Source organism: Pistacia vera, unplaced genomic scaffold, assembly GCF_008641045.1.
Source record: "Pistacia vera cultivar Batoury unplaced genomic scaffold, PisVer_v2 Contig441, whole genome shotgun sequence".
In the NCBI taxonomy this organism is placed as follows: domain Eukaryota; kingdom Viridiplantae; phylum Streptophyta; class Magnoliopsida; order Sapindales; family Anacardiaceae; genus Pistacia; species Pistacia vera.
In genome coordinates, this window is record NW_022196270.1 from 767,523 (window position 1) to 789,707 (window position 22,185).

Sequence of the window (22,185 nt, forward strand, 5' to 3'; positions counted from 1 at the left end):
TATAGATAATTTTCTGCTCATCTTTGAATTGGGTATTTTTTAACACAAATGTTTAAGTAGTGATTATAGAGAGAAGAAAAGTAGATACATGTGTGTGTGTATATATATATATATAAGTAAGGTAAACGTGTCTTAAATGAAGGGGTATTCACATGGAAGAATAATGGCGCATATATTATTTAATGATAATAAAATTTATTATATTGATAAGGCTTGGCTAGACTAGCTTTAATTTTGACTTGGTATTTACAAGTTATTCGAATGATTAGTCAAATGATCACGAACAACTCGTTTTGTTAATCGAATGACCATTCTGTGTTCGTTCGAGTTCGAACACGATTTCAAATAACCCTTTATGTTTATCGAACGATTTTCGAATGAGGGTGTTTGTTCATGTTCAGTTCGTTTGCAGCCTTAGTGTTCGGACTATCTTACGTGTACCTCAACTAATCCTTTGGAACCCTGGAACCATTGACCAGGTAAGAGCTCCAATGGTTACCTTTATTAGCAACTGAGGAGGAATTCAGACTCAGAACCTCTTGAATAATACACCCAAGAGTCTTTATAAAACCACTCGACCACCCAAAGATAGTTTTTTTTTTTTTTTCTTAAGTAATGTGTTATCTTAAGTTATGTTTTGTCTTATGTATAGTTAACATATCATTGACCATCTCAACTTTTTATTTACACATCAAAACCATTTAAGACATCATAATACTTGAGATGAGAATTTGAGATATCATTTAGGAAAGTGTAGTATTACTCATTACAATTGGGGCTTTTTCAATTATAGTTCCTAGAGTCCTAGGGTTCCAAATACAACAGAATTCGCAAAATCTCAGTGAGTCAAGTCCATCATCATAATCTTGATTCTTTAGGATTTGCTTATGAACCCAAACCATGATCATCATGAGCATAGAAATCTCCAAATATGATGGGAAGATTGATTTTAACACTTGAAAAAAGAAGATGAAGACCCTCTTATCCCACAATAAGGTGGAATTGCTCTGGAAAAGGACACCACCAAATGGCAGAAAGCTGAAGAAGAAGGCAAAAGTAGATGAAGAAGCGCATATTTGATTATCATGAACCTGCCCGACATCGTGCTATGGAAGGTGGATGGCTTGGAATCTCCAATCACTCTCTTGGTAAACCTCGAATCTTTATATGCTCTTCAGTCAGCACCTAATTCAGCTTTCTTAAAAAGTGCATTGTTCTCATATAAATGACATAGCTAAATCTTTAGATGAAAACTTGATAATTTCTAAAGATACCCTAACTCTAACAGGTACTGACCAAAACTAGGAGACTCTAGTCTTGCCATGATTCTGTTAAACTCCCTGCCAGAAGAGTATCTATTTGCACAAAATGCCTTATAGTATAGTGGCACAATCCCTAGTGTGGATTTGATAGTTTCCGGGTTAAAATCTAGGGAACTAAACTGAAAATTTAGAAAAGAAATGGTAGTAATTTGTTTGTTAAAAGTAGGTGTGATGTTGATAGTTTAATAAAGAAGCTAGAAAGAATTCTCAGAGTAACTTAGGCACTAAAACCAGAAAGAAAGGTAAAGGGAATGGGAAACCTAAGGAATCTAGGAAATGCTTCTTTTGTAATAAACCAAGACATCTTAAGAAAAATTGTTACGAATGTGTTAAAAAGCACAAACAAACCAGTACTGAAAGCAACCTAGCTAGCACAAGCAGTAACATTGAAATCTCTGAAGCACTTACGTCCAATACTGTTAGGGTTAATAAGTGGTGTTAGATTCTGGTTGTATTTTCCATATGAGTCCAAACGAAATTGGTTTCAAAGACTTAAAAGTGTGAACAAGAAAACAGTGTTCATGGGAAACAACCATTCCTATGAGGTCCAAGGCATAGTTATATAGCCATTAAACTAAATAATGGTAAGTAATACTACTAACTAGGGTTAGATAAATACCTGAGCTTAACAGAATATGATTTCACTAGGAATATTAGATGAATCTTGTTGTTCCTTAAAGCCCAAAAGGATGCCTAGAAGTGTCAAGAATGGTATGTTTTGCTTAAGGGTGTTAAAAAGATGGTGTATATCTTATGTGGATACTACTATCCTGATGTTTTCATACTGCTCTATTGTCCACTAACATGTCTACTGCAGAGAAATGATATTTGAGATTGGGCCATAGGCCAAAATGGCATGAATGCACTTAGACAGCAGGGCATTTTGGTAATGATTATGTTTTCTGATTTAAATTTTTGTGAGACCTGTGTTCTTGGTAAACAGCACATGATGAGTTTCCAAAAAGAACTCATCTTGCTACAAATTGTTGAACTATGTGCATGCAGACCTTTGGGGTCCAGAAAGTGTCAAGTCACTGGAGGGAACACATATTTCCTCTCCATTGTAGACGATTATAGCAGGAAGATATGGTATACCTTCTTAAGACTAAGGATGAAGGCTTGACTAAGTTCAAAGGCTGGAAATCTTGGTAGAAAACCAAATAGACAAAAAAGTCAAGGCCCTTAGGACCTAGGTCCCTAATGTGTATTTTTAGGATATCAAAGGGACCAAAGGGTATAGGTTGTGGAAAAAGATGCTCCAGGGTTCAAGATATTAATCAGCCGTGATGTAGCTTTAATGAGATTATGTTTCCTGCAAGCTTTCTAATAACAATGCAGGTAAGTCAAGGAGTGATTCTGAGAGTTCTGATCAAGCTGAGAAATCTTAGTTTGAGGTGGGCCAGCAAGCTGGCTGAGCACCCTGAACAACCAGAAGCTGTTGAACCAGAAAATTATTCATTGCCTAATAATGAGGACCAAAGAAGGGGAACTGTCTGAAAACATTGAAGAAGCCCAAATGACACCTTGGTAGAATATCACTAGCAAGAGATAAAGTTAGGAGGGAGATAAGGCCCCCTACTAGGTTCAGTTATGCTGACCTAATCTACCTGCCTTGGTTGCTGGTGTAGAGATCCAAAAGGTTGAGCCTGAAACCTATGAAGAAGCCATGAGTTACAGAGATAAAGATAAATGGATTTCAACCATGAAGGAAGAAATGAAGTCTTTAAAGCTGAATAAGACATGGTCCTTGGTCTCAAAACCAACTGACCAGAAACTGGTAGATGCAAATGGCTTTACAAGTTAAAGGAAGGCATAACAAGCTTAGACCCGCCAAGATACAAAGCCAGACTTGTGCTAAGGGCTTCATACAGAGAGCAAGTATTGACTTTACTGAAATCTTTTCATCTGTAGTTAAGTTTAAAACTATTAGGCTAGTATGCTATCAATTGTGGCTCATTGATTTAGAATTGGAACAATTGGATGTTAAAACACATTTTTGCATGGTGAATTGGAAGAAAGATATTTATGAGTCAACCTATTGGGTTTAGGGATAGGAACCCTGCTTGAACTGTTTGCCTATTGCTAAGTCTCTTTATGGCCTTAAACAATCCCCAGGTAGTGCTACAAGAGATTGACTCATTCATAGTCGAAGTTGGGGTTACTAGAATATATTTGATAACTGTTTTTATTTTGCTTACTAAATAACATGCCTTATAACCTGCTATTGTACTAGATGATATGCTATTAATATGCAAATCTAAGTCACACATAGATGAACTAAAAGCAAAACTAAGTGCTGAGTTTGCAGAAAGATTTAAGTTCTGTAAAAAGGATTTTGGGGATGATATTGTTAGAAACATGAAACTAAATAGGCTAAAGCTCACCAACTGCCATACCTACAAAAACTAACTCTAGGTTTGGAATGGCTGAATCTAACCTGTAAACATACCTTTAGCTGGTCACTTTACCTTGAGTAAATTGCAGTGCCCAAAAATAGACGCTGAAGTGTTAAAAATAGAAAAATATTCCCTACTCAAGTGCCATAGGTCTGTGATGTATGCCATGATAATTGATAAGTACCAGACCTGATTTGTCATTTGCCATACATTATTAAGTAGGCTTATGTCAACACCAAGATAGAACATTAGGTTGCATTAAAATGGCTACTTAGATACATTAATAGTACAATGCATATTGGATTGATTTTTGCAAGAGAGCAATACACTTGATCTTGTTGGGTATGTACTCTGATTTTGCAGGTGCTGAAACTCAAGGAAGTCCACTACAGCCTACTACTTCACCTTAGGAGGCAACTATTAGTTGGGAATCACATTGCAACCATTAGTTGCACTGTCCACAATAGAAGCTGAGTATGTGGCAGTGGCTGATGCTTTTAAGGAGGCCATATGGTTGCAAGGGATCTTGAAAGAAGCAAGTTTGATGGATGGACTTGTGACTGTGCATTCTGACAGTCAAAGTGCATTCACATCAAGAAACCCCATATATCATTAGAGGATGAAACACGTGGATGTGAAGTATCATTTTGTGCGAGACCAAATCTCAAAAGGGAAGTTGACCTGCTGAATACCAACTGAAGAAAATCCAACTGATATGGGGACAAAGTGGTGACTCTTCAAAGTTCAAGCATTGCTTGAACTTATTGCACATCAACTGATCCAAATGGAGTTGAGAAGGAGTATGTGAGAAACTGCTGCACTGATGGTTTGTTGTTTGGAGTAGGTTTCAAGGTGGAGATTGTTAATATGTGAAGCCATTAAAACTATGTCATATTGGGCTTTATTGATATGCTGCCGTTTCAGCTAATCTGTCTTGCATTCTGACCTTTGTCTCCAAGCATCCAATGGTTGAAGACTCACATGCTGGTCAACCATATAAAGTTGAAGCTTTCCCAAATTGTATAGTCCCTTTCAATCGAATATCTCAATCTGTAAACTCTCTGCTATGGTTCTTTGTAGAACAGTTTACTCTTGTGTAAATCAGTCATAGATCCACCCAAAAAGTTGTGTTTCTTTGTAGGTAGAGAATCAGGGTTAGAATCTCTTTAGGATTATAGATTTATAGGTATAAGAGTGGTGCTACCTTGATTCTTGTAAGTGAGGGTTTGAAGGGAAGATTGAGTGTGTGATCTGTAATCTTTGGTGACAGTAATAATGTACAACGAGCCTCCATATTTGGAGTTCAACGTAGACGTACTTGTTTATCCTGAACAAGTGAACCACAGTAAAAGATCATGTGTTGTTCTTTCTGTTTTTGATCTTTGTTTGGTTGGTTAAACTTGATTTTGGTTGGTAGACTTGGTTTTACAACAGAATCAATTAGCCTACACAAGACTAAAGGAGGCAAAAAACAAGAGAAGACAAATGCTTTCCTCTTCCTACCTCGGACACTCCCTAGGTTAGGAAACAAAAATCAATAAGCCTATATGTTTGAAAGAAAACAAAAAAAGACCTATTCCTACCTTAGGACATGCCCCCAGTTAGGAACAAAACAAAACAAAAACAATAAAAATGGGAAACACCCCTCTTTTTTGCCTATCTCATCATATCAAACAGATAGGAGAAAAGAGAAATGCTCATAAACCGGAATCCGCTCTGAACAGAACTCGACGAGGGAAAACTTCTCTACTTTCCTTTTTTTGTTTCTTTTTTGTTTTCGTGGGTACTGTTGCCCAGAGAGAGCACGTGCTAGTCCCATGAAACTAGCCCTATTTCAATAATTTTTTTTTTTTTTTTTTTTTAAGAGCTGTATGTAAAGTATCTAATTTATATAGTCAATTCACACATCCAATGGTATTTTTCAGAAGTATTGATCGATAAAAATGCCCAAATGCAGTATCTTAAGCATATCCTATCTGTACATAAGAATTCTCCCTACCCTCATCAAGTTAGCTAAAATATGATTAACAATTTCTTTCATAAATTGATAATAATAATAAGTCAAATTCAATTTTATTAATTAGTATACATGAGATAGTACAATACCATGATGATGAACTTGACATCTATGAGGCGATATTTGGTTTAGAAATTAACAAGTCCTTTAAATTGATAGGAATGCGACTGATTCATCGTTGATGCAACGGGAAGCTACTAATGAATACATAGCTTCTGTAAGATGATAACCATCCCAAAAACAGTGTTTCATCTACATTTGGGCATGGCTTCGACTTTGGAATGCACAATGTTGTCCCATTCAACCATGCTGAGCAACATGGATTCCTCGCATCTGTTATGCCTGCAAAGGTTAATTTCATGAATAATATAATATCCAACGTTTAGTTTTCCCTATAACTAAATGATCTATTCAGTGCCATGGATATATACAATACTCCAATGAAAACTTTTATCCTATATTGAGTAAAAAAATTACCATATTCAGAAGGTTTATTGCTGCATCATAGACTAACCCAATAAGAGTGGCCAAGAACAAAGTTCGAGCCCTTGAGGGTTGTGGTCAATTCTTAAGCATCGCAGAAGCCTGTTGTTAAATATTGAACAAGCTGGTTCTTTTCTTCAACACATGTTCCATTTTGTTTATGATTCCTTGTGATCCAAGGGATGCAGCCGAGTGACCGATATCGAACGTGATTGCCTTTCTGACTCCAATGTTGTATAGCCTCTGCAGATACAAAATGAGCATCATAAACTCCAGATTACGAGCAGTGCAGCTGCTAATTATTAATTAATCATAATTACTTAATAATCAATCAACTGTCTGTTTTATTCAATTCAAACCTTACATATTTTTTGCGGGTAAAAGAAGGAATTCCAGCTATACTAATTTATCTTAACTTCCTTCTAAGTGTCATATATGCACTGTAGTATTAAGATCAGCAAACCAAATATATTCCATCCTTTAAAGTAATTAAATAACTGGTTTATAGTGCAATTATGGTATAATATTAATTTTTTTGGCAGTGTGACACATATTGAACACTCATAAACCTATTTTAATACGACCAAGTAATCAAAACTAGTTAATTTAGAGTGTTTTACACAGAGAGTGAACCTCAAGCTGCGGGAGAGTGAATCTACGAGGAGTTGACGAATGGTTCGGGGCCAAAACGTTTGCTTGTATAGGACAACTCGGTGTCAAAATAATTACTTAAGTAGTCGTTACTGCCTGTTAGTTAGAGTGCAGAAACATAGAGAAAAACAGGGACTAAGAGAAGAGTAGAAGTCTTAAGCTGAATATTGACCTTATTGACTTACAACGAAGTACTCAATATGCCTTTAAATAGGCAGTACATAATAACAAACTAACTTAAAAGTAGAGATTATTGGCATTCATTGACATGATCTAAGGAACAGAAATAGAAAATCAAGGAGCCATGAAGTATCTGCAACATGACTCGGTCAAAGAGTTGATATCACAGCTGTCAAATTTGAATCATTCTCCAACACCCCCTTTGATTCAAAATTGCAAACACCAAGTTGAAGCCTGAAATAGCCATGCTTGTCTCGAGGAAGAGTTTTGTTAGAATATCAGCAACCTGTTCTTTAGTATTACAGTACTCTAAAATGATTGACTCATTGATACAAGATCTCGATAAAATGAACCCGAATGTCAATATGCTTTGTTCTTCCATGGTAGGCTGGATTCTTAGTCATCGCGATTGTCGCTTTATTCGCAATAATTTTCAGTTGCTTCCTTTTGTTCTTGACTGATGTCTGCAAGAATTCGCCTTAACCAACTGCTTGACATGCTGCTGAAGTTGCTGCTGCATATTCCGCTTCAGATGAAGACAAGGCTGCTGTTGCTTGCTTCTTTGAACCCAGCATATGGCACCTGAACCAAGATTAAAAACATAACCGGAAGTGCTCCTTCTATCCTCAAACATCCGGCCCAATCGCTGTCAGTGTAACCAAACAATTTAAATTCTGAAACACAACCATACCACAACCCAAATCAATTGTTCCAGCAATATATCGCAACACCTTTTTGCAGCTCCAAGATATGTTTTGAAGGGCAGTGCATAATCTGGAAATGACTCCAACTGAGAAAGCAATATCTGGCCGCGTATGAGTCAAATAGATTAAACCCCCAACCAAACTTCTAAAATGTCTTGCATTGCTTGTTCAGTACCATCATCAATCTGTAACTTTTCATTCAAATTCATAGGTGTAGCTGCAATCTTGCAATTCAACATGTTAAACCTTTTAGTAAATCAGTAGCATATTTTCTTTGTGACACAAAGATTCCATCTTTAACTTGCTTCACTCTAGCCCAAGAAAAAAGTGCAGCATGCCCAGTCTGTCATTTCAAACTTTTTCTTCATGCAAACTTGAATTCATTAATGAGAAAGAAGAGAACCCTATAAATCATATCATCCACATAAAGGCAAATAATGAGAAGATCATTTTTACCTTGTCTTTTCAAATAAGATTGGGCTCATTCTTACTTCTTTCAAAGCCATTATCAAGAAAGTAGGAGTCAATTTTGCTGTACCATGCCCGTGAGCCTGCTTCAACCCGTAAAGTGCTTTCGCAGCTTGTACACTTTTCTTCTTTCCCTTCAACTATGAATCCTTCGGGTTGAGTAACATATACCTCCTCATGCAACTCGCCGTTTAAATGCTGATTTAACATCAAATTGATATACTGGCCATCGCAATTGTGCACCAACCAAGATGGTTTCTCACGTTTCAAATCGAGCAACAGGAGAAAATGTTTCTTCGAAGTCGATACCTTGCTTTGTGAGTAACCCTTTGCCACCAGTCGAGCCTTACGCTTTGTATAGCTTCCATCTGCATGATACTTAGTTTTTGAACACCCACTTTAGGCCAATTACATTTTTACCATCGGCAAATCCATCAACGCCCAAGTTTCATTTCTTTGAATTGCTGCAATTTCTTCTTTCTGGCACTACGCCATTCTTCTTTTTCTGCTGCTTCTTCAAATGTTGTTGGATCAGCTACAACAAGGCTTGTGTATTCTCATAAATCTCCCTACCAATCTGAATTTTCTTGGAGATGTTTCCTCTGAAGATGAACTTGAAAGAGACAAGTTTTGAATGTCGAAGGACTTGAAAAAGATGGTTGTGTACTTCAGTTCGTGGAGCACTATTTTCAGTTGAAATTTCAAATTGAACACCATCTGAATTCTCATGCCAAGTCCAACTGTCTCTTCATTGAAAACTACATTCCTGCTAATAATCCTTTTCCACACACAGGATTATACGCCTATATGCTTTGATTAGAGCAATAACCAACAAAAATACATTTTGTTGATTTATAATCAAGTTTGCTTCGATATATGAAGCAATCAAAGCATAGGCAACAGAACCAAAAACCTTTAAATGACTTACCCAAGGTTCCTACCAGTCCAAGCCTCATATGGTGTTCGGTTTGGAACAGCCTTTGTTGGTGATATATTCAACAAGTAGACAGCAGTAGAGACCCTTCTGCCCATAAATATTTTGTAGTCCCTTGGCCTTTAACATGCTTCTCGCCATCTCGACACAGGTTCGATTTCTTTCGTTCAGCGATGCCGTTTTGCTCTGGTGTGCTCGGAACAGTCAATCCCTATGTAAATCTTGCTCTTCACAAAACTGAATAAATTCATGAGACAAAAATTCACCTCCTCTGTCAGTACGAAGCCTTAATGCTTTGCCACTTGCTTTTCAACATGTGCTTTGAACTTCTTGAAGTTCTCAAATGTTTCTGACTTGAATTGTAGAAAATAAACCCAGCTCATGCGACTATAGTCATCTGTAACAATAGAAAATATCTGCTCCCACCAAATGATTTTGTTTGCATAGGACCACACAAGTCAGCTTGTACAATCTCAAGACAACTAGATGCCCTTCTAGACTTCCCCGTAGGAAATGGTCTTTTACATTGTTTCCCATATATGCACCCTTCCACACTGATCTAATGACTCAATTTTGGGCAACCCAAACCACATTTCCTTTTGACTCACAATTTCAAACCTTTTACATTCAAATGCCCATACCGTAATGCCACAACTATACTCTCTATTTTCTTTGACAACAGTGCATGACTTTCAACACTAGAAACTTCAAGTGGGAATAACTTATTTGGTGTCATACGAACATCAACTATTATCTGATCTGACTTTTTATCTCTAATCACACAAGAGACATCATTAAACAAAATGGAATACCCACTAGCCATAAGTTGCCCACACTCAACAAGTTTTGAGATAAATGTGGAATAAAATAGACACTATAAAGGAGCTTTACATTACCAGGACCATTATTGATTGCCACAGTACCTTTGCCTTCTACTTGCATTTGTTTGTCATCTCCGAGCCTCACCTTTAACTTGTAAGACTCATCAAGCTCCGTAAACAATGACTTTATTCCTGTCATGTGATTAGAGCATCCGCTGTCCAGAAACCAATGTTGTTGGAAGTTGTTGTGTCTGCATGATAGGCCATGAATAGCTTAACCTCCTCTTCCTCTTGTTCTGCATAGCTTGCATGCTTTTCCCTCAATTTCCAACATTCAGCTTTTACATGTCCAAACCGTTTGCAGTAGTAACATGGACACCACTCTATACCTCTTAGCTGCTGCTGTTTCATCTTTTGCTCATTACCATGTCCTCTTCCATGACCCCCTCTTCCGCGAATCCTCCTCTACCACGACCTACTAGCTACCTCCTTTTCCTCATTTTGATTGGACACCTCCCCTCTCACCTGAAAAGCTTTTTCTTCATTCTTCTCATCTACCCTAGTCAATCTTGCCTCATGGATTGCAAAGATCCCATCATCCATTAAATGTATGTACTAGGTCTTTGGACTCCCAATAGCTGCAACTACATGATCAAATTTTGGAGTCAAACTCCACAATACTTTTGCACTATAGTCTGATCAGAAACTTCTGCCGCATAGTCCGCATTTGATTAACAATTGCATCTACTCTGGATAGATCTCGTGCACTTGTTCTCCATTTTTCATATGCAAGGTTTCAAAATCACGACGAAGGATTGAAGTTTCACCGTGATTACTTTCGAGGAGCCTTGTACACCGTTTGCAAAGTCATCCAAGCACTCGTTGGCTTTATTTGCTGTTGCTATTTTTGAAAAAATTGACTCATGAACTGCTTGTTGAATGAAGAACACGGCTTTAGAGTCCCTTTTTTTGTTTAATCTTTGCTCTTCATCGGAACCCGCTCCGTCTACAGTGATCCCTTGCTCAACCACATCCCATAGCTCTTGAGATTTGAACAAGGTTTTCATTTTGGCTCCAATACTCATACTTCTCACCGTCAAAAACAGGTAAAAGCGGCTGTGGTGTATGAACTCCCTTTCCTCATTGCCTTGCATTTGGATACACTCACTGCCCCTTTTTTTTTTTTTTTGTTCGCCCAGTCAAAGACCGAAGCTTGCTCTGATACCACATTGTTAGTTTAGAGTGCAGAACATAGAGAAAAACAGGGGACTAAGAGAAGAGTAGAAGATCTATAAGCTGAATGATCCTTATTGACTTACAACTGAAGACTCAATATGCCTTTAAATAGCATACATAATAACAAACTAACTTAAAGTAGAGATTTTGGCATTATCATTGACATGATCTAGGAACAGAAAATAGAAATCAAGGAGCCATGAAGTATCTGCACATGACTCGGTCAAAGAGTTGATATCACAGCTGTCAAATTTGAATCTTCTCCACCATTACAGGTAAAGTTGGGCCACACCTCCACTTTAAAGCTTATTAACAATGCTTTCGACCCTAGAGTAAAGTCAACACGATAACGAATGCCATTTCCTTTCCAAGAAAAAATGAACACTATGAAATGAAGACAAAAAATGCATAGTCAAATAATGGTAGCCAAGTAACCATATTATACTCAGAATACATCTACATACATTGTTAAAACATTGATATGCTCCAAACGAAGAATGTTAATATTGATTAATAACTTTAATTTGGTGGATGTTGAAAAGAAATTACCATATTTAGAAGGGTTTGTAGCTGCATCATAGCCTAGCCAATGAGCATGGCCAAGAACAAAGTTGGAACCCTTAAGGGTGGTTGTCAAATTTCTTAGCATTGCAAGAAGGCCGTCGTTGAAATATGAGACAAGCTGGTTCTTGTCTTCAACACATTTGATACCTTCCCTCTTCATCGCCGGGATGCAGCCTACCGCACCGATTTCGAACATCACTATCTTCCTCGCTCCCAAATTGTATAGCCTCTGCAGTGCAGATATATAAACATACATTATCATAAACTAACGAATTCTAACTCAGTCAATTAATTTTCTGTTAGCTAGAAAGCAAGAACACTGAACCTCCAGCTTCGGAGAGAGAGCATCAATGAGGAGTTGAGCGAAAGGTTGTGGAGCATAAATTTTGCTTGTATTGAAGAACTTGGGTTGAAGATAATTACACATGTAGTCGTTACTGCCAGTGGAGATTATGAATATAGACTTTGATAAATAATCTGAAAATTTCTCGGAGCTATCAAAATATGTAGGCAGCTTTGATTTGATTGTGTCTTCGAATAAATCAATCTGTTCATCCAAATGTAAGCATTTTCCCTGTAAATTATTTATAAAGAGAATAATCAGATGCCAAACGAGGGAGAATCAAATTAACTTAATGTTGATTTTCAATTAAATTCTTACTAATGTGCTTCCACTTTCAGGAAGGATGCCGCAGGAGGCAGATGCAAAATTCAATCCCGTAACTGGGACAGACCCTCTATTAATCATACTCAGATATGGTGGAGAATATGGTAGCCCAAGAAATTCAGCTGCAAAATAAAAGTATATATGCAGTAGTTTAAATTTTTTATGATGATGAGAATGACAGTGAGTTCGATCATACCGGTAAAATCTGCAATTGTTCTACCATTAGAGAATCTTCCAGTGAATCCCTGGACAAAATTGGAGCCATATGGTAAATAATTAGCCTTGGCAATGGTTAACAAGTGATTGTTGTTGCCACTGTCAAGCACAGAATCCCCAAAAACATAGAGTGCTGGTGCAAGCGTTTGCGTAGTAGTAGTACTGATAAAAGGCAAAAAATATTGAAGGAAAATAAACAAGAAAATGAATAATGACACTGAGCTCATCGTTTATTAATTAATGCTAATGGTGTGTGAGGGCATGTATACAGAAAGAATCATTGAACAATATAAAGTAGTCTGGTAAGAAAAAAATCAAGGAGATATTTTACAAGCGTAACGTAATGTTATTTTCTTTATTTTTTGGGAACCAACTGTATATAAAATGAAGGTCTACTCACATGAAATGGAATGTCATAATAAATGTAACGCATACACTGTTTTTATACTGATAATGACAATGTTTGTTGAGCTTTTATCTCCAGTAATCAATTTAATCAAACTATGATACATAATTACACATATATTTTCAGGTCTATTATTTTTTATTTTGGGTAAGTAATTATGCATAGATAGAAAGAGAATGTACAAGGGGGCTAGAACAAAAACAGTTGTACTATCTTAGGACGAATCCTAGGTTATGACCAATAGAACCTGTTAATATGTGAAGCCGTTAAAACTGTGTCGTATTGGGCTTTATTGATATGCTGTCGTTTCAGCTAATCTGTCTTGCATTTCTGGCCTTTGATCTCCAAGCAATCCAACGGCTGAAGACTCACATGTTGTCAACCATATAAAAGCTGAAGCTTTCCCAAATTGTACAATCCCTTTCAATCGAATATCTCAATCAGTAAACTCTCTGCCGTGGTTCTTTGTAGAACAATTTACTCTTGTGTAAATCAGTCGTAGATCCACCCAAAAGTAGTGTTTCTTTGTGGGTAGAGAATCAGGGTTAAAATTCTCTTTAGGATTATAGATTTACGGGTATAGGAGTGGTGCTATCGTGATTCTTGTAAGTGAGGGTTTGACGGGAAGATTGAGTGTGTGATCTGTAATTTTTGGTGACAGTAATAATAGTGCAGCGAGTCTCCATATTCTAGAGCTCAACGTGGACGTAGCTTGTTCAATCCTGAACAAGTGAACCACGGTAAAAGATCGTGTGTTGTTCTTTCTTGTTTTTTATCTTTGTTTCGTTGGTTAGAATCTTGATTTTGGTTAGGTAGACTCAATTTCATAACAGTGGTATCAGAGCTGAGTTTAGGGTTCATCGAATTTTACATTCTAGGGTTTTCTTGATTTGGGAAATTTTCTAAGGTTTGAAAAAATTGGGGCTTTTTCAATTAAGTAGTTCCTAGAGTCCTAGGGTTCCAAATACAACAAGAATTCGCAAAATCTCAGTGAGTCAAGTCCATCATCATAATCTTGATTCTTTAGGATTTGCTTATGAACCCAAACCATGATCATCATGAGCATAGAAATCTCCAAATATGATGGGAAGATTGATTTTAACACTTGAAAAAAGAAGATGAAGACCCTCTTATCCCACAATAAGGTGGGAATTGCTCTGGAAAAGGACACCACCAAATGGCCTGAAGAAAAGCTGAAGAAGAAGGCAAAAGTAGATGAAGAAGCGCATAATTTGATTATCATGAACCTGCCCGACATCGTGCTATGGAAGGTGGATGGCTTGGAATCTCCAATCACTCTCTGGGGTAAACTCGAATCTTTATATGCTCTTCAGTCAGCACCTAATTCAGCTTTCTTAAAAAGTGCATTGTTCTCATATAAAATGGACATAGCTAAATCTTTAGATGAAAACTTGGATGAATTTCTAAAGATGACCCTAACTCTAACAGGTACTGACCAAGAACTAGGAGACTCTAGTCTTGCCATGATTCTGTTAAACTCCCTGCCAGAAGAGTATCTATTTGCACAAAATGCCTTATAGTATAGTGGCACAATCCCTAGTGTGGATTTGATAGTTTCCGGGTTAAAATCTAGGGAACTAGAACTGAAAATTTAGAAAAGAAATGGTAGTAATTTGTTTGTTAAAAGTAGGTGTGATGTTGGATAGTTTAATAAAGAAGCTAGAAAGAATTCTCAGAGTAACTTAGGCACTAAAACCAGAAAGAAAGGTAAAGGGAATGGGAAACCTAAGGGAGAATCTAGGAAATGCTTCTTTTGTAATAAACCAAGACATCTTAAGAAAAATTGTTACGAATGGATTAAAAAGCACAAACAAACCAGTACTGAAAGCAACCTAGCTAGCACAAGCAGTAACATTGAAATCTCTGAAGCACTTACTGTTTCCAATACTGTTAGGGTTAATAAGTGGGTGTTAGATTCTGGTTGTATTTTCCATATGAGTCCAAACAGAAATTGGTTTCAAAGACTTAAAATTGGTGAACAAGAAACAGTGTTCATGGGAAACAACCATTCCTATGAGGTCCAAGGCATAGTTGATATAGCCATTAAACTAAATAATGGTAAGTAATACTACTAACTAGGGTTAGATAAATACCTGAGCTTAAACAGAATATGATTTCACTAGGAATATTAGATGAATCTTGTTGTTCCTATAAAGCCCAAAATGGATGCCTAGAAGTGTACAAGAATGGTAATGTTTTGCTTAAGGGTGTTAAAAAGAATGGATTGTATATCTTATGTGGATACTACTATCCTGATGTTTTCAATACTGCTCTATTGTCCACTAACATGTCTACTGCAGAGAAATGATATTTGAGATTGGGCCACATAGGCCAAAATGGCATGAATGCACTTAGACAGCAGGGCTATTTTGGTAATGATTATGTTTCTGATTTAAATTTTTGTGAGACCTGTGTTCTTGGTAAACAGCACATGATGAGTTTCCAAAAAGGAACTCATCTTGCTACAAATTGTTTGAACTATGTGCATGCAGACCTTTGGGGTCCAGAAAGTGTCAAGTCACATGGAGGGAACACATATTTCCTCTCCATTGTAGACGATTATAGCAGGAAGATATGGGTATACCTTCTTAAGACTAAGGATGAAGGCTTGACTAAGTTCAAAGGCTGGAAAATCTTGGTAGAAAACCAAATAGACAAAAAAGTCAAGGCCCTTAGGACCTAGGTCCCTAAATGTGTATTTTTAGGATATCAAAGGGACCAAAGGGTATAGGTTGTGGGAAAAAGATGCTCCAGGGTTCAAGATATTAATCAGCCGTGATGTAGTCTTTAATGAGATTATGTTTCCTTGCAAGCTTTCTAATAACAATGCAGGTAAGTCAAGGAGTGATTCTGAGAGTTCTGATCAAGCTGAGAAATCTTAGTTTGAGGTGGAGCCAGCAAGCTTGGCTGAGCACCCTGAACAACCAGAAGCTGTTGAACCAGAAAATTATTCATTGCCTAATAATGAGGACCAAGATGAAGAAGGGGAACTGTCTGAAAACATTGAAGAAGCCCAAAATGACAACTTGGTAGAATATCAGCTAGCAAGAGATAAAGTTAGGAGGGAGATAAGGCCCCCTACTAGGTTCAGTTATGCTGACCTAATCTACCTAGCCTTGGTTGCTGGTGTAGAGATCCAAAAGGTTGAGCCTGAAACCTATGAAGAAGCCATGAGTTACAGAGATAAAGATAAATGGATTTCAACCATGAAGGAAGAAATGAAGTCTTTAAAGCTGAATAAGACATGGTCCTTGGTCTCAAAACCAACTGACCAGAAACTGGTAGAGTGCAAATGGCTTTACAAGTTAAAGGAAGGCATAACAAGCTTAGACCCGCCAAGATACAAAGCCAGACTTGTGGCTAAGGGCTTCATACAGAGAGCAAGTATTGACTTTACTGAAATCTTTTCATCTGTAGTTAAGTTTAAAACTATTAGGCTAGTATGCTATCAATTGTGGCTCATTATGATTTAGAATTGGAACAATTGGATGTTAAAACAACATTTTTGCATGGTGAATTGGAAGAAAAGATATTTATGAGTCAACCTATTGGGTTTAGGGATAGGAACCTGCTTGAACATGTTTGCCTATTGCATAAGTCTCTTTATGGCCTTAAACAATCCCCTAGGTAGTGCTACAAGAGATTTGACTCATTCATAGTCGAAGTTGGGGTTACTAGAAGTATATTTGATAACTGTTTTTATTTTGCTTACATAAATAACATGCCTATATACCTGCTATTGTACGTAGATGATATGCTATTAATATGCAAATCTAAGTCACACATAGATGAACTAAAAGCAAAACTAAGTGCTGAGTTTGACATGAAAGATTTAAGTTCTGTAAAAAGGATTTTGGGGATGATAATTGTTAGAAACATGAAACTAAATAGGCTAAAGCTTCACCAACTGCCATACCTACAAAAACTAACTTCTAGGTTTGGAATGGCTGAATCTAACCTGTAAACATACCTTTAGCTGGTCACTTTACCTTGAGTAAATTGCAGTGCCCAAAAATAGACGCTGAAGTGTTAAAAATAGAAAATATTCCCTACTCAAGTGCCATAGGATCTGTGATGTATGCCATGATAATTGATAAGTACCAGACCTGATTTGTCATTTGCCATATCATTATTAAGTAGGCTTATGTCAACACCAAGAATAGAACATTAGGTTGCATTAAAATGGCTACTTAGATACATTAATAGTACAATGCATATTGGATTAGATTTTTGCAAGAGAAGCAATACACTTGATCTTGTTGGGTATGTACTCTGATTTTGCAGGTGATCGAAACTCAAGGAAGTCCACTACAGCCTACTACTTCACCTTAGGAGGCAACTGCATTAGTTGGGAATCACAATTGCAACCATTAGTTGCACTGTCCACAATAGAAGCTGAGTATGTGGCAGTGGCTGATGCTTTTAAGGAGGCCATATGGTTGCAAGGGATCTTGAAAGAAGCAAGTTTGATGGATGGACTTGTGACTGTGCATTCTGACAGTCAAAGTGCCATTCACATAAGCAAGAACCCCATATATCATTAGAGGATGAAACACGTGGATGTGAAGTATCATTTTGTGCGAGACCAAATCTCAAAAGGGAAGTTGAACCTGCTGAAAATACCAACTGAAGAAAATCCAACTGATATGGGGACAAAAGTGGTGACTCTTGCAAAGTTCAAGCATTGCTTGAACTTATTGCACATCAACTGATCCAAATGGAGTTGAGAAGGAGTATGTGAGAAACTTGCTGCACTGATGGTTTGTTGTTTGGAGTAACGGTTTCAAGGTGGAGATTGTTAATATGTGAAGCCATTAAAACTATGTCATATTGGGCTTTATTGATATGCTGCCGTTTCAGCTAATCTGTCTTGCATTTCTGACCTTTGATCTCCAAGCAATCCAATGGTTGAAGACTCACATGCTGGTCAACCATATAAAAGTTGAAGCTTTCCCAAATTGTATAGTCCCTTTCAATCGAATATCTCAATCTGTAAACTCTCTGCTATGGTTCTTTGTAGAACAGTTTACTCTTGTGTAAATCAGTCATAGATCCACCCAAAAAGTTGTGTTTCTTTGTAGGTAGAGAATCAGGGTTAGAATTCTCTTTAGGATTATAGATTTATAGGTATAAGAGTGGTGCTACCGTGATTCTTGTAAGTGAGGGTTTGAAGGGAAGATTGAGTGTGTGATCTGTAATCTTTGGTGACAGTAATAATGTACAACGAGCCTCCATATTTTGGAGTTCAACGTAGACGTAGCTTGTTTAATCCTGAACAAGTGAACCACAGTAAAAGATCATGTGTTGTTCTTTCTTGTTTTTGATCTTTGTTTGGTTGGTTAGAATCTTGATTTTGGTTAGGTAGACTTGGTTTTACAACAGAATCAATTAGCCTACACAAGACTAAAGGAGGCAAAAAACAAGAGAAGACAAATGCTTTCCTCTTCCTACCTCAGGACACTCCCTAGGTTAGGAAACAAAAATCAATAAGCCTATATGGATTGAAAGAAAACAATAAAAAGACCTATTCCTACCTTAGGACATGCCCCCAGTTAGGAACAAAACAAAACAAAAACAATAAAAATGGGAAACTCCGCCTCTTTTTTGCCTATCTCATCATATCAAACAAGATAGGAGAAAAGAGAAATGCTCATGAAACCTCGGAATCCGCTCTGAACAAGAACTCAGACCGAAGGGAAAACTTCTCTACTTTCCTTTTTTTGTTCTTTTTTGTTTTCGTGGGTACTGTTGCCCAGAGAGAGCACGTGCTAGTCCCATGAAACTAGCCCTATTTCAATAATTTTTTTTTTTTTTTTTTTTTAAGAGCTGTATGTAAAGTATTCTAATTTATATAGTCAATTCACAACATCCAAATGGTATTTTTCAGAAGTATTGATCGATATAAAATGCCCAAAAATGCAGTATCTTAAGCATATCCTATCTGTACATAAGAATTCTCCCTACCCTCATCAAGTTAGCTAAAATATGATTTAACAATTTCTTTCATAAATTGATAATAATAATAAAGTCAAATTCAATTTTATTAATTAGTATACATGAGATAGTACAATACCATGATGATGAACTTGACATCTATGAGGCGATATTTGGTTTAGAAATTAACAAGGTCCTTTAAATTGATAGGAATGCAGACTGATTCATCGTTGATGCAACGGGAAGCTACTAATGAATACATAGCTTCTGTAAGATGATAACCATCCCAAAAACAGTGTTCATCTACATTTGGGCATGGCTTCGACTTTGGAATGCACAATGTTGTCCCATTCAACCATGCTGAGCAACATGGATTCCTCGCATCTGTTATGCCTGCAAAGGTTAATTTCATGAATAATATAATATCCAACGTTTAAGAGTTTTCCCTATAACTAAATGATCTATTCAGTGCCATGGATATATACATACTCCAATGAAAACTTTTATCCTATATTGAGTAAAAAAATTACCATATTCAGAAGGGTTTATTGCTGCATCATAGACTAACCAATAAGAGTGGCCAAGAACAAAGTTCGAGCCCTTGAGGGTTGTGGTCAAATTCTTAAGCATCGCAGGAAGCCTGTTGTTGAAATATTGAACAAGCTGGTTCTTTTCTTCAACACATGTTCCATTTTGTTTATGATTCCTTGTGATCCAAGGGATGCAGCCGAGTGGACCGATATCGAACGTGATTGCCTTTCTGACTCCAATGTTGTATAGCCTCTGCAGATACAAAATGAGCATCATAAACCTCCAGATTACGAGCAGCTGCAGCTGCTAATTAATTAATTAATCTATAATTACTTAATAATCAATCAACTGTCTGTTTTATTCAATTCAAACCTTATCATATTTTTTGCGGGTAAAAGAAGGAATTCCAGCTATATACTAATTTATCTTAAACTTACCTTCTAAGTGTCATATATGCACATGTAGTATTAAGATCAGCAAACCAAATATATTCACATCCTTTAAAGTAAATTAAATAACATGGTTTATAGTGCAATTTATGGTATAATATTAATTTTTTTGGCAGTGTGACACATATTGAACAACTCATAAACCTATTTTAATACGACCAAGTAATCAAAACTAGTTAATTTAGAGTGTTTTACACAGAGAGTGAACCTCAAGCTGCCGGGAGAGTGAATCTACGAGGAGTTGAGCGAATGGTTCGGGGCCAAAACGTTTGCTTGTATCGGACAACTCGGTGTCAAAATAATTACTTAAGTAGTCGTTACTGCCAATGGAGATTACGACTATTGACTTTGATAGATAATCTGAAAGCTTCTCTGGGTTGGAGTTGAAATGGCTTGGCAGCTTTGACTTCACTGTCTTTTCGAATAAACCAAACTGTTCTTCCAAACTCAGGCACTTCCCCTGCAAATTAGAAATTACTATTGAAGAATTTAACTGTACAACTATAAAAGATTCTTGACTGTGAGACACATGATCGATCCTGAATCGAAGGAGTCTTGTATTTTATTATTTTCTTTTTAACAAAGAATTAAGTGTTATAGTATCATATTTCTTGTAGCAAATAATTGATCTCGATCTTCCATAATCTCTCCCTCTGCTTATAATTGTAATTTTCTCTTAAGCAAAGGATCAGCACAGATCATGTCAACCTGGCAATATTTATATAATAAAATTACAGAAAAAATATAATCCAGTCTAACTATAAAGAGCTAATTAAGACAAATAATGCAATTAATACACTGCCAAAATAATAAGAGAGAAAGGAAAATATTGTTTAGTTTAATCAAAATCTTACTAATTGACGTCCAGTTTCTGGGAGGATGCCGCATCCACCAGATGCATAATTCAACCCCGTAAGTGGTACAGAGTTATTCACACTCAGACATGGCGGAGAATATGGTAGGCCAAGGAATTCAGCTGGAAAAAGAAGTTGATATAAGAGAATTAAGCATCCATGCAGTTCAACTATTATAAGATAGATCGATATGATAATATGAAGAAATGAAATATATATTGAAGTTTAATGAGTATGATGGTTCTATATATACCCACAAAATCCGCGAGTGTTTTGCCATTAGTGAATCTCCCTGTATGTCCCCGGGGGAAGTTGGCTCCGTATGGGAGATAATTTACTTTAGCAATGGTTGGCAAAATATTGTTATTGCCACTGTCAAGCAAGGAGTCTCCAAACACATACAGTGCTGGTGCAAGCGGTGGCTGCGGGGATGTGCTACTTGTCGCAGGGAAAAGACATTGAAAGAAAATGAACAAGAAAGCGAAGGGCGCCATTATAGATAATTTTCTGCTCATCTTTGAATTGGGTATTTTTTAACACAAATGTTTAAGTAGTGATTATAGAGAGAAGAAAAGTAGATACATGTGTGTGTGTATATATATATATATAAGTAAGGTAAACGTGTCTTAAATGAAGGGGTATTCACATGGAAGAATAATGGCGCATATATTATTTAATGATAATAAAATTTATTATATTGATAAGGCTTGGCTAGACTAGCTTTAATTTTGACTTGGTATTTACAAGTTATTCGAATGATTAGTCAAATGATCACGAACAACTCGTTTTGTTAATCGAATGACCATTCTGTGTTCGTTCGAGTTCGAACACGATTTCAAATAACCCTTTATGTTTATCGAACGATTTTCGAATGAGGGTGTTTGTTCATGTTCAGTTCGTTTGCAGCCTTAGTGTTCGGACTATCTTACGTGTACCTCAACTAATCCTTTGGAACCCTGGAACCATTGACCAGGTAAGAGCTCCAATGGTTACCTTTATTAGCAACTGAGGAGGAATTCAGACTCAGAACCTCTTGAATAATACACCCAAGAGTCTTTATAAAACCACTCGACCACCCAAAGATAGTTTTTTTTTTTTTTTTCTTAAGTAATGTGTTATCTTAAGTTATGTTTTGTCTTATGTATAGTTAACATATCATTGACCATCTCAACTTTTTATTTACACATCAAAACCATTTAAGACATCATAATACTTGAGATGAGAATTTGAGATATCATTTAGGAAAGTGTAGTATTACTCATTATATAATTCACAACATCAAAATGGAAATATTTCATAAATATCGATAGATATAGAATGTCCAAAAAAGT

General features: G+C 36.7%; 1 protein-coding gene and 1 pseudogene across 1 annotated transcript; both read right to left on the reverse strand.

The window, feature by feature from the left end:
- Nucleotides 1-5,882: 5,882 nt before the first annotated feature.
- On the reverse strand, nucleotides 5,883-12,886 carry LOC116144348 (annotated as a pseudogene).
- A 6,312-nt stretch (nucleotides 12,887-19,198) lies between these two features.
- LOC116144350 (GDSL esterase/lipase 7-like) lies at nucleotides 19,199-21,358 on the reverse strand. Its single transcript, XM_031429803.1, has 5 exons — nucleotides 21,108-21,358; nucleotides 20,855-20,976; nucleotides 20,209-20,460; nucleotides 19,551-19,803; nucleotides 19,199-19,413 (listed from the first exon to the last, which is right to left on the reverse strand). The coding sequence occupies exons 1-5, from the start codon at nucleotides 21,346-21,348 to the stop codon at nucleotides 19,199-19,201; spliced, it is 1,083 nt and encodes a 360-aa protein (XP_031285663.1). The 5' UTR covers nucleotides 21,349-21,358.
- Nucleotides 21,359-22,185: the final 827 nt, after the last annotated feature.

What these genes read in the sequence shown, in the direction of transcription:
- LOC116144350 (XM_031429803.1), bottom strand. Translation starts at nt 21,348, where the DNA reads ATGGCGCCCTTCGCTTTCTTGTTCATTTTCTTTCAATGTCTTTTCCCT. An exon ending in AACACTCGCGGATTTTGTGG is followed by an intron (nt 20,977 to 21,107) that starts GTATATATAGAA and finishes TTCTTTTTCCAG; the next exon opens with CTGAATTCCTTGGCCTACCA. An exon ending in CAGAAACTGGACGTCAATTA is followed by an intron (nt 20,461 to 20,854) that starts GTAAGATTTTGA and finishes TCTAATTTGCAG; the next exon opens with GGGAAGTGCCTGAGTTTGGA.